The following is a 13,676-nucleotide window of genomic DNA, read 5'->3' as shown; positions in this document are numbered from 1 at the left end:
AGAGTCCCATCATACTTTGTCATCTCTTTCTAAAGAAGAGCAGTTAAATGAGGACATGGTAACATCAGCTCACAGACCCAGTGAAGTCACTCATATGAACAAGGGAGAAATAGAGAAAGAGGCAAAGGAAGAGAAGGAGGAGGAGAAGGAAGAGGAGGAGGAGGAGAAGGAAGAGGAGGAGGAGGTAAGGGGAGAGAGGAAAAGGCTCTAGAGAAGTGAGTCAACTTTTTGGATCTGTGGGACCTAGTTTTAATTTTTATTATGTTCCTTTCTACTTCCTCTTTTTTTCTTAGAGTAATATGTACCATATATTCCATTTTAAGCCACAAAGTGAATTAAAATTCTGATGGGGAGACCTGAAAAGTTTGTAAATCTATTTGGTCTCTTTGGAAATTAATACAGACTATTTAATTATTACTGTTAATAACATATTTGTCATCTTTATTCTTTTTGTATGTTTTATTTATTTTTAATTTTATTTTTATTACAGTTTACATTCAATATTATTTTGTATTAGTTTCAGGTATAAAGCATAGTGCTTAGATAATAATATGCTTTACCAAATGTACCCCTGACATTTCCAGTACCCACCTGACACCATACGTAGTTATTACGATATTATTGACTGTATTCCCTGGGCTGAACTTCACGTCTCCATGATGTCATCTTTATTCTTTGCCTCTTCCCCTTCAAGATAAAAATAATGTAAACATTTTTATCATTAGTATCTTCATTATTTAAGATTCTTAAGTTAATAAACCATTTATTCAGAACCTCCTGTCATTTAAATGCACTTTCATGCATTTTTATACACAGAATAAAACCAAGTTACCTGGACCCTGGCCTGTTTGGCTCAGCAGTTAGAGTGTCGGCCTGCGGTCCGGAGAGACCTGGGTTCGTTTCCCGCTAAGGGCACGTACCTCGGTTGCGGTTTGTCCCCAGCCCTGGTCGGTTGTGCGGGTGGCAGCCACTCGATGCGTTCCTTTCACGTCGATGTTTCTCTCTCTCTCTCTGTTCCTCTCTCTCCCTCCCACTCTACCTGGACAAAAAATGGAAGAATATCCTAGGGTGAGGATAAAAAAAAAAACAAAAACCAAGTTACCTGGTTACTGCGAAAATTGTTCAGAAAAGCTTTAATAGCTGATATAGCACCCTGTGCCCTTTCCTCACTTCTATATCTATTTCCATGAGCAAGGTCCTCCATCCATCTGGGGGCAGGCTCCCCACTCAGCAGGGAACAGGCCCTGGAGGGCTAGCCTTGCATCTGGAAGGTCCTCCAGAGAACCTTTCACCTAACAGGGTTAACCCATGTGCTAAATTGCAAAATGAAACTGGTCAAGGTAAGGAACATCTACTGCAGGACAAGGGTGGTCAGGCAGCCAGTCAGCTGACAGTTATTTGCTGAGAGTCTATAAGGTGTCAGTACTGTGCTGGGTTATAAAGTTGGTTCCAAAGAAGTATGCTAGCCCTTGACTCTAGCCAGGAAGTCAAAATAAGCTCTTGAAAAAGTCATGTACCATTTTGATGCAATGTACGATCAGGAGCCGGGTGTGGTCAGTTAAATATTTGTTGTACTGTGTGCCCAAGAGGAGTAGCTCCTCAAGGTTGTTTGGCCTCAACAGGGAAACGGGGGAGTCAAAGGCAGCTGCTGTCAAGGGAAGAACTAATCACTGAGGCTTTCCTGTGAGCAAATCCTATCATTCAGCAGCATGAGCTTTCCTGTTTTATTTTTCTTAAAGTAGAAAGACTCTGGATGCTTCTCTGACTGTATATATTCCAACTGGAGTTCGCATGGTATGCCTGCCCAGCACTGGGAGGTTTAAGGGAAACCAGTTTATGGTAATCACTGGGGAAATGAAAACCAACACTAAGAAGTACTGGGATGTTGATGGTGAGCATGGAGAAGCAACGAGACCAGAGGCAGAAAATTCTAGTTATGCTGTGTGATGAGTATATGTGGGCATACTTAGTGCTGGGTGCGAGGCTGTTGACTAGCAGTTTGCTGCAGATCAAGTGCCAATCCTAGGGGTCCTGGTGGGAACCCACAGAGGAAAGGAGCTCCCTGAGGCAGCAGCAGGAAGGGATAGAGTTTGAGCCGGATTTTGGGACCCATAGAGTCAGAGGAAAAGGAAGCCATTGGTCTCTGGGTATATGGTACAACAGGTAGGAGCAGTCTCTTTGACTTCTGGTATTTTATCACCAAGGTGGACCCACATCAGTTTCCCCAAGGATCTGGAAACTGTATATGCAGATACCCAGGGAGAGAGTATGTTGTCACTATTCATGTCAAAGTATAATTTTCAAAAATTAGAAATATGATTCTCATAAAGATATAAAATGAACATGTCTAAATTTTATTGCACTCATTAAGACAGAAACCAGTGAGATAATAAACTGATTCAGAGTGTATTTATGGACTTGAAAAAAAAGAATGTTAGATTAAGATTGCTAGGTTATATAGAAAACTGGCTAGTGTCCTATAGGGCAATACAACTATGACCTTTGGGGTTTTTATACCATTCAGAAATCTACATATTAACATGTCACCTCACTGTGTCTGGGTTCTAATCAGATAGTAGATAGCAGAAAACCAGAATAGACCAATAACAACTAATGAAATTGAAGCACTAATAAAAATACTCCCAGCAAACAAAAACCCTGGACCAGATACCTTCACAGGAGAGTTTTACCAAACATTCAAAGAAGAACTTCACTTATCCTTCTCAAACTATTCCAAAATATTCAAGAGGAAGGAAGACTTCCAAGCTCTTTTTACGGGGCCAGCGTTATTCTAGTTCCAAAACCAGATAAAGACACTACAAAGAAAGAAAACTATAGGCCAATATCCCTGATGAACACAGATGCTAACATCCTCAATAAAATATTAGCAAATAGATCCACCAATACTTTAAGAAGATCATACACAATGATCAAGTGAGATTTATTCTGGAGATGCAAGGCTGGTATAATATTCACAAATCAATAAATGTGATATATCACATTAACAAAATGAAGGGTAAAAATCACATGATCATATTAATAGATGTAGAAAAAGCATTCAACAAAATCCAGCACCCATTTTTGATAAAAACTCTCAGCAAAGTGGGAATAGAGGGATCATACCTCAAAATAATAAAGGCCACATATGTCAAACCTAAATCCAACATCATACTCAATGGGCAAAAACTAAAAGTGTTTCCCTTAAGAACAGTATGAAGACAGGGATGTCACCACTCTTATTCAACATAGTACTGGAAGTCTTAACCATAGAGATCAGACAAGAAGAAAAAATAAAAGGCATAAAAATTGGGAAGGAGGAAGTTAAACTGTCATTATTCATAGATGACATGATATTGTACATAAAAAACCCTACAGAATCCACCATTAAATTACTAGAGTTGATAAATGAATTCAATCAAGTTGCAGGATACAAAATGAACACCTAGAAATTGATGGCATTTTTATACCAATAATGATCTCTCTGAAGGAGAAACTAAAAAACCAATCCCTTTTTTATCATTGCAACAACAACAACAACAACTACAACAAAAGATGCCTAGAAATAAACTTAACCAAGGAGGTAAAAGACCTGTACTTGGAAAACTACAGGACATTGAAAAAAGATAGAGAGAAAGGTACAAACAAGTAGAAGAATATACCATGTTCATGGATTGGAAGAATTAACATCATTAAAATGTCCATACTACCGAAAGCAATCTACAGATTCAATGCAATCCCTATTATAATACCAATGGCATATTTTACAGATCTGGAGCAAATAGTTCGAAAATTAATATGGATCCAAAAAAGACCCTGAATAGCCACAGCAGTCTTGAGAAAGAAGAACAAAATTGGAGGGATCACAATACCAGATATGAACTTATACTGCAAAGCCACTGTAATCAAAATAGCCTAGTACTGGCACAGGAACAGGCATATAGGTCAGTGGAACAGAACAGAGAACCCAAAAATTGACCCCCGACATTATGCTCAATTATATTTGACAAAGGAGGCAAGAGCATACAATGGAGTAAAGACAGTCTCTTCAATAAATGTTTGGGAAGTTTGGACAGATACATGCAAAAAAAAGAAACGAAACCACCAACTTACACCATACACGAGAATAAACTCAAAATGGGCAAAAAGACTTAAATGTAAGTCATGAAACCACAAAAATCCTTAAAGAAAACAAGGCAGCAAAATCTCAGACATCCAACATAGCAGAATTTTCATTGATAAATCACCTAGGGCAAGAGAAACAAAGGGAAAAAAATAAATGGCACTGCATCAAACTAAAAAGCTTCTGCACAGCAAAAGTAACCATCATCAAAATGAAAAGGGAACCCACTGTATGGGAGAACATATTTGTCAATGATACATCTGATAAGGGGTTAATTTTCAAAATATATAGAGTACTCTTACAACTCAACAAAAAGAAGACAAAGAATTCAATTAAAAAATAGGCAGAGAACCTAAATAGACACTTCTTCAAAGAGGACATGCAAATTGCCAAGAGGTATATGAAAAAATGCTCTGACACTAATTATCAGAGAGATGCAAATTAAAACTACAATGAGGTATCACCTCACACCTGCCAGAATGGCTACCATCAATAAATCAACAAACAACAAGTGTTGGCGAGGGTGTGGAAAAAAGTGGACTCTAGTACACTGCTGGTGAGAATGCAGACTGGTGCAGCCACTAGGGAAAACAGTGTGGAGTTTCCTCAAAAAATTTAAAGTGGAATTGCCATTTGATGCCGTGATCCCACTGCTAAGAATATATCCTAAGAATCCTGAAACACCAACCAAAAAGAATATATGCACCCTTATGTTCACAGCAGTGTTATTTATAATAGCTAAGATCTGGAAACAGCTCCAGTGCCCATCAGTAGATGAATGGATACAAAAGCTGTGACACATATACACAATGGAATATTATACAGCTGTAAAAAATAAGGATCTATTACCCTTTGAGACAGCTTGGAGGGACCTGGGGGTTATTATGCTAAGCAAAATAAGCCAGGCAGAGAATGATAAATATCATATGATTTCACTTATATGCAGACTCTAATGAATAAAATAAACTCATGAATAAAATGGAACCAGAGGCCTGGAAACATGGAACAGACTTTTGAATCTCAGAGTGAAGGGGGGTAGAGTGGGAGGAGTTTAACCAAAAATTTATATGCATATATTCTTTGTCCATTGACACCAATGTTAGGGTGGTGAGGCCTGGGGTGAGGAGAGAACCTGGTGAAGGTGGGCAGTAGGGGGAAATAAAGGAGTGGGAGCATCTGTAATAGTCTCAATGATAAAGATAAAAAATAAAAAATCAAACACAAGTACATTCTCCTAGAGAATGAAATAGTCCTTGGGAGGGCTTGTTCCAACACGCTGCAGTATGACCTGAGGATGTGCTGCCCGCCCCTCTCCCATGCCCTTTCCACTCCTGCCCCATTGCCTCAGTTCCAAGTTCTGGATAGTTTTATTGACATTTAAACCTACTTTGGAGTTAAGGAAATCTGAGATTGAATTCCAATTTCTTCACTTACCAGTTGTGTAATATTGGGCAGGTAATTACCTGTGACTGGATTTACTTGCTGTAAATTGGGAGGGCCCAATGAGATGGCCTTTGTAAAGTCCCTGGCATGTGATAGGCAATCAGTAAATCTTAATTCTGCTCTTTCCTCTTTATAAAATGAAAAAAAAATTTACCTTTTTTTCTGGCCTTCATAGACAAAGTTCCCTCCTTCCGTCCCTCCCTCACTCTCTCTCTCTCTGTTCCTCCCTCCCTTTCTTCCTTCCTCATCTCTAGTTGATTAGAACAGTATCCTGGAACTCCATGGATTTTCTGCACTACTAATTGAGGCATTCTATTTAATTTTCATCTAAATGGAAAAAAAACCCAACAGGTTTTAACATTTTTTTGAAATCCTCACTCGAGGATATTTTTATTAAGTTTTGGAGAGAAGGGAAAAGAGAGAGAGGAAGGAGAGAGAGAAAGAGAAAGAGAGAGAAACTGATGTGAGAAACATTGATTGGCTTCCTCCTGCACGAGGATTGAACCTGCAGCCTAGGTATGTGCCCTGATTGAAATCAAACTTGTGACCTTTTGGTGTTCTGCATGATACAAGTGTGCCACACCAGCCAGGGAAACTTTAACATTTTTTAATAAAAAAAATTTCCAACTTTATTGAGATAATTAACATAACATTGTATAAGTTAAAGGTGTACAACATCACGATTTAAGACATATATTATGCAAAATGATTTGCATGGCCATCACCTCACATATCTATAGTGTTTGTGTTTTGCTTTTTTTTGTGGTAAGAACTTTTAAGATCTACTCTCAGTAACTTTCAAATATACAATGTAGAATTGTCAGCCACGGTGGCCACATTGTGTAGTATGCTTTATTTAGAGACCTCTGCATGTGACAAAGTGAAGAGATGCTACTTAAAGACCGTTTCTTACCGGATACTCGGTTTTCTTTCTCTGAGGGTGGTGACGGGCGTATTTCCTGTTTAAGTGTAAATATCAGCCTGGTCTTTTAAGTAAGAGCTGCTTTCCCACACTGTCCTTTCTGAAGCCACTCAGTGTTTCCGTGTCTGCCGTGTGCCCTGCTGTATGCTGAGCTTTGCGAGGAGGGAGACGGGTACACGGAGGCCTTCAGGAGCCTCTCTCCCTTTCTCCTGACTTGGTCAAGGTCAGCCCGGCGGGGTTAACAGTGATGCCAGAGGGATCTCGATCGTCAGAGCAGATTTGGGTTTCTGGAGAGCGGATTCTCTCTCTTTTGCCTGGCCCCTCCCATGACGACCTGTGATTCAAAATGGCAAAAGCCATGATATCAAAGAGCCTCTTCAGACTTTTGATTTGGAGAAAGGAGTCTTTTTCTAGTTAGAAATTTTTATAGAGGCCAGAGAAGCATGTTTTTACTTTTGGCTTGGGATATTTTACTTCAGGAATAGCTCATTTCTCTGCCGGTGGCTGGTTTATGAGCTTCTGATGGTTGCCCCAGGAGAGTGAGGACAAGATGGAATTGTCCTTGACTCTACCTTGCAGAACATGTTATTATGGAGATTAATAGATCAAGGATCGCCACATCTAAACTCAGTTCTGCCACTACTTATGTTGTTTCTTCTTTGTAGTATTTATATAATTTTTTTCCTGTCCTACCTAAATAAAAAGTGCAGTGTAGTTTAAACATTGTTCAATATTAATGGCCACACAAGGGAAAAGTTCTCATGTCTATGTTATAGCTCTCACTAAGGTGATATTATCAGTGCCTTGACAGTCCGTGCTCAATTCATTCATTCATTAGACAACGTGTAGTCCCTGAGTAACAATTCTGTGCCAAGCCCTGGCGAATTTTCTGTAAACATGATAAATAAGAACCTGCTGTGGCCCGGCCCTTGTGGCTCAGTGGTTGAGCATTGACCCATGCATCAAGAGGTCGCCAGTTTGATTCCCGGTCAGGGCACATGCCCAGGTTGTGGGCCCGATCCCCAGTAGGGGGCATACAGGAGGCAGCCAGTCGATGTTCTCTCTCATAGATGTTTCTCTCTCCCTGTCCCTTCCTCTCTGTCTAAAATCAAAGAAAAAAAAACTTTTTTTTTTTTATCCTCACCCGAGGACATTTTTTTTTGATATTTTGTTCAGATAGAGTGGGAGGGAGCGAGAGAGAGAGAAACATCAACGTGAAAGGGACACATCGAGTGGTCGCCACCCACACGACCCAACCAGGGCTGGGGACAAATCGCAACCGAAGTACATGCCCTTAGCGGGAACCGAACCCGGGTCTCTCTGGACCGCAGGCTGACGTTCTAACCGCTGAGCCAAACCGGCCAGGGCGAAAAAAAAACTTTAAAAAAAAGAATCTGCTCTGATGGAGACAGACTGTAGCCAAATAAACAAACAAGATGCTTAGAGATTTTGATAAGATTATGAATGAAATAAGTCTGATGATGAAAAACTGTAAGTAAACTGCTATTTTCAGTAACTTTAATTAGGGTTATTAGAGCCAGTCTTCTGGAGGAAGTGGCTTTCCGAGCTGAATGCAGAAGGATGAGCATGAGTCGGCCGAGGGAAGAGCGAGTGAAGAGCATTCTGTGAGAGAGAGAGCAGTTCGGAGAGGTGTGGGATGAGTTTGCTTTGTTCGGGGAACAGGAAGTCAGCCCTGTGTCTGATGTGGAGTGAGGAAGGGGCAGGTGGCTGGAGAGGTGGCCAGGGCCATTTGGGGTTTCCTAGACCGTGGGAAGGAGTTTGGGTTTATTCTCACCACCGTGGGAAGCTCTTAGACAGGTATAGAGCAGTGGAATGGTACGAGCTTCCTAAAAGAAGAGAAAGAAAAGAAGACCTATGGCTGTTGTGTGAAGGATTGAGTGAAGGGTGTCAAGCTGGGGGAAGACCGACCAGTGCCGTCCTGTGGTTGGGCTGTGGTCAAGGTGGGAGGGATGTGGGAGAAGGATGTTTGACAATTAGACCTGGATGAGCAGCTTGGATTTGATTTTTGCAGCTACGAGGGAGCTTTGTGTATGTTTGAATTGTGAGTGTGTGTTTGTATGGTTATGAGTTTATGTATGAGATTGTGAGTGTGTGAGTCTCAGTGTGCATGAATGTGGGGTGCATGTGTGGATTTGCGAGTGCATATAAATGTGTGTGTGTGTTTGGGTTTGGGTTTTTCTCCTGTTGTAGCTTTTTAACAGGCCACTGGCATAGTCCTTAAGGGCTGTCCTATGTGGCACAGATTTACAGACTAAACTGGGGAAAGGCTGGTGGCAGGAAGACCAGCTCGGAGGGTACTGAAGGGAGATGTAAAATACGGGCGTAGAGGACGCCAACCTGGCTAGCCATGGGGAAAGAGAAGACTAAATTGGGTAAATCCTGTTTGTTTTATTCTCTGTTTGGGATGAATGAGTGAAAGATAACTCCATTAAAGAAGTCATACTCTTGCCCTGGCTGGTTTGGCTCAGCAGTCAGAGCGTCAGTCAGCCTGTGGACCAGAGAGACCCGGGTTCGGTTCCCGCTAAGGTCATGTACCTCCGTTGCAGTTTGTCCCCAGCGCCAGTTGGGGTCCTGTGGGTGGTGACCAGTTGATGTGTCTTTCTCACATCGATGTTTTTCTTTCTCTCTCTCCCTCCCACTCTGTCTGAAGATGAATGCAAAAATGTCCTTGGGTGAGGATAGAAAATAAAAAAAAGTCACACTCTTTCAAATAACCCCAGTTTGATTTCTAGCCAAGAATTTTACCAGTCTTAACTATTTTTAAAAAGTAAACCTCACTTAAATTCATATGCTTGCTTTCTCAGAAAGACATTTCGTTACTGAGAGTTAAGTGATTTCACTTCATCTCACCCAAACTGCCCAGCCCTGCACACACCACATACTCATTTTCTTGTTAACCTATAAAGTTCTTGATTCTTGAGAAACTCATTGTATTTTTTGTTCCTCCTCAGGACATTTTTGAAGATGCCTTGGAAACCATCTCTATGTAAGTAGTAATGTAATAAAAAGTGTGTAGTAAATAAAAATTGATGGTTCTCTTATATAAAATGTAAATTTCATTTTTGTTTTTTTAAGATTAGTGACCACTGTCAGAAGGAAGTCACTTTTCTGATTCAAGAGTTAGGATATGGTTATACTTAAGAAAGAATCTATCTAAAGTTACTAGCAAATATATTTTTGAATATTATTTCTTATAATGTTAACTTAAACTTTACAGGTTTCCCCCACTATCTCCCAGTAGAGTGTTTTTTTGAAACCGCTTATAAGCCAAAATGATGTAAAGCAAAGAAGCAATGACCGTTAAGTTATATGGAAACATTTTTGAGCATTCCCAGACCCCCAAAATAACCTACCAAATAATACATAGATATACCAAACACAAAAATAACAACAATATATAGTAAAAGCAGGAATGTGCAGAATAAATAAAAAAAAGCACAGATGCTCACAGACACAGTTCAAAGTATGGCTGCTTGATGCTGAGATGCTGAGATACTGAGATGCTGAGGTGCTGAGGTGCTGAGATGCTGAGATACTGAGATGCTGAGGTGCTGAGGTGCTGAGATGCTGAGATACTGAGATGCTGAAGTGCTAAGATGCTGGGGTGCTGAGGTGCTGAGATGCTGAGGTGCTGAGGTGCTGAGATGCTGAGGTGCTGAGATGCTGAAGTGCCAAGATGCTGGGGTGCTGAGGTGCCGAGATGCTGAGGTGCTGAGGTGCTGAGATGCTGAGATGCTGAAGTGCTAAGATGCTGAGGTGCTGAGGTGCTAAAGTGCTAAGATGCTGAGGTGCTGAGATGCTGAGATGCTGAGGTGCTGAGGTGCTGAGGTGCTGATGTGCTAAGGTGCTGAGGTGCTGAGGTGCTGAGGTGCTGAGGTGCCCAGATGCTGATTGTGGTTCTGGGGAAGGTGCTTGGCGGGGCCACTCTTACTGCTCAGGGCGTGTGCTGCCTCCGTAATGCTCGCTGCAAAACAAATGCTGAATGCTATTTTCACTTTTTTGCCTTACCAAAAAAACAAAACAAAACAAGGTGAAAATCCTCATCTTCCTTTTCATTAGTGAAAACAGGTATATTACAGGTCTTTTGTAAAAGTAGAGTGGCGTTAAGGTGAATTTTTGAAAAGCAGGAGAGTCCTGTACATACTGCTCATATTAACTTATGTGGTTAACCTCATATTGTAGATTTTTGCTTTCAGTTTGTACTTAATTTTATAATAATAATTTTCTTTCTTTTTATTTTAAAGTATGTTTTTATTTATTTTAGAAAGAGAGGAAGGGAGAGGGAGAGAGAAACAGTGATGTGAGACAGAAACATGGATCAGTTGTCTCTCGTACATACCCCGACAGGGGACCAAACCCTTAACCTAGGTATGTACCCTGACCAGGGATTGAACCTGCAACGTGGTGTTTGGCCACCTGGCCAGGACATATAAAGCATTTTCTGTAAGCTTACACTTTTTGTTGTTGTTGTTAATCCTCACCCCTGGCATTTTGGAAGGGAAGGAGGCATGGAGGAGGGGGAGGGAGAGAGAGAGAGAAAGAGAGAGAGAGAGATGTTAGATGTTAGAGAGACACTTGTACAGGTTGCCTCCTGTACAAGGGAATCGAACTTGCAACCCAGGTACTTGCCCTTGACCAGGAATCAAACCTGCAACCCTTTGGTCTGCAGGCCGACACTCTAACCTCTGAACTAAACCGGGCAGGGAAAACCTACACAGTTTTGTAACGATTTTAAATGACATTGTATTAGATCAGATGGAACACTACAAGTATTTACTGATTTCATCCTTGTTAGACATTTAGGTTGTTACTGGTTTAAAAACTTAAAACTAAGTAATGAATATTTTCACCTGTATAGCTTTGTCATATTTTAGAATCATCACCAACGATTAACTTCACAGATGTAGGATTACTGGGTTAAGAGGGATGAATCTTTGTGTTGTTCTCTATATGATATATCACAAATTGCCTTCTGTATCAGGTACCTTAGGTTACCATAAACATCACAGACCATGTGGCTTAAACAACAGAATCTATTTTCTCACAGACCTGATGGCAAGAGGTCTGAGGTCAGGGTGCCATCATGCTCAGGTTCCAGTGACAGCACTGTTTCTGGCTTGCATGTGGCTACCGTGGAGAAAAAGGGAAAAAGAGAGAGGGGGGCAGCGGGGAGGAGTGGAGGGAGGGAGGGAGAGAGAGAGAACACACTAGCTCCGGTATTTCTTCTTATAAAGGCACTAATCCCATCAAAAGGGCCCATCACCCTCAGGATCCCGTCTGAACCTGCTGATCTCCCAGAGGCCTCTTCTCCAAACGCCACAGCATTGGGGAGTGGGGCACACTTCAGTCCATAACACTTTCAAAAGAGTTTTTATCAGCTTACGTGGCTACCAATATTGTGTACGTGAAGTGGTTTGAAATGTAACATCATCTTAAAAGATACCTAATTGTTTTAGTTTTAAAATATTATCATTGTTTGTTTAGGACATTGCATTTCCTTTTGTATGAATGCTAATCTTTTCCCTGTTTAACTTTTTTCTCAGTGTTTCTCATATACTTATGAAGTTTAAAATATATATACACTTTAATCTTTTGTCATGTTTGCTATAAGTATTTGCTATTTCTTATATGTTAGTTACACATTTTTATATCATCCAAAGTTTTAATGTTTATGCTGTTGACTGCTTATGTGATAAAAACCTTAGATGTGATGAATATAAAAAAAAAAACACCTTTTATTTTGGAACAGTTTCAGACTTTCAGAGTTACTGTGAAGATACTTGTATACCCCTCACTGTTTTTCTTTATTATTAACTTTTCACATCAGCATGGTACATTTGACACAATAATCCATATGGATGCATTATTGTTAACCAAAGTCTCTACTTACAGATTTCTTCAGGTTTTGCCTGGTGTCCCTTTCTGTCCCGCGTCTCCTTCAGGACACCACGTGGATTTAGTCATCGTGTCTCCGAGGCTCCTCTTGGTTGAGACCGTTTCTCAGACTTCCCTTGCTTTCTGTGACTTCCACAGTTTGAGCCATCTGGCCAGTTATGTCGTAGAGTGTCCCTCACTTGGGATTTGTCTGTTCGCCCTCACGATCACACGGCGACCCTGTGGTGGGGAGGAAGACCACAGGTGCCAGTGCCGTTCTCATCACCTCCCGTCAAAGCTTCATGTTGTCGCCCTGGCTTTGCTGGGGCAGTCAGCTCCGTGGCCTGGCTCCAGACGTGTTTGCTAGGTCTCTCCGCTGTCAAGTTTCTCTTCTTTTCCCTTCTCGTTTCATATTGTACTCTTTGGAAGAAAATCTGCTTATTATTATTTTTTATCCTCACCCGAGGACATTTTTTCCGTTTTTTGTTAAGGTAGGGTGGGAGGGAGAGAGAGGAAGAGAGAGAGAGAGAAACATCGACGTGAAAGGGACACATCGAGTGGCTGCCACCCACACAACCAGCCAGGGCCGGGGACACACTGCAACCGAGGTACGTGCCCTTAGCGGGAACCAAACCCGGGTCTCTTTGGACCGCAGGCCGACACTCTAACCGCTGAGCCAAACCAGCCAGGGCTGTGATACTATTTTTAAAAAGTCACTTTTATGGTGAGAGTGTTATCTGTCATTTAGAAATCCTAGTTATTCAACTCTGCAGTGTCTGCTGCCCTCGGGGGCACGACCTAGCCGGGGCTATCACTATCTAGCCGGGGCTGTCACAACCTCGCCGGGGCTGTCACGACCTCGCCGGGGCTGTCATGACCTCGCCGGGGCTGTCACGGGGGCCCGCAGTCGGGGGTCGGAGGGATTGGGCTTGGGGCTGTGGCTGGGGTCACCCTTGGAGGCACTGCTATTCCAGCAGGAAGCGAGGCTGGAGACACGCCAGGGGGTCCCGGCCTGAGGGGTGATGCAGGTCAGACGGGACCGACGTGGCCAGTGGGCAGCAAAATTCCACTTGTTTCTCTCAGCTTTTTTTTTTTTAATCCTCACCCGAGGATATTTTTCCATTTTTTGTACAGATAGAATAGGAGGGAGAGAGAGAGAGAAACATCGACGTGAAGGGACACATCGAGTGGCTGCCACCCGCACGACCAACCAGGGCCGGGGACAAACTGCAACCGAAGTACATGCCCTTAGCGGGAACCGAACCCGGGTCTCTCTGGACCGCAGGCCGACGCTCT

At 41.9% G+C, this 13,676-nt stretch overlaps 1 protein-coding gene across 2 annotated transcripts in view; it reads left to right on the top strand.

Annotated features, from left to right (window-relative positions):
- TTC39B (tetratricopeptide repeat domain 39B) overlaps window positions 1-13,676 on the top strand; it is a 160,386-nt gene that overhangs the window by 40,545 nt on the left and 106,165 nt on the right. For both annotated transcript variants that reach the window (XM_036260324.1, XM_036260323.1), the window contains exon 2: window positions 9,458-9,492. In XM_036260324.1, the coding sequence (XP_036116217.1) occupies window positions 9,458-9,492 (35 nt within the window). The remainder of the gene's footprint in view (window positions 1-9,457; window positions 9,493-13,676) is intronic.

This window comes from Molossus molossus, unplaced genomic scaffold (assembly GCF_014108415.1).
Source record: "Molossus molossus isolate mMolMol1 unplaced genomic scaffold, mMolMol1.p scaffold_m16_p_14, whole genome shotgun sequence".
Taxonomy (NCBI): domain Eukaryota; kingdom Metazoa; phylum Chordata; class Mammalia; order Chiroptera; family Molossidae; genus Molossus; species Molossus molossus.
The sequence above is the reverse complement of the archived record's forward strand: the minus strand, read 5'-3'. Positions and strand labels throughout refer to the sequence as shown.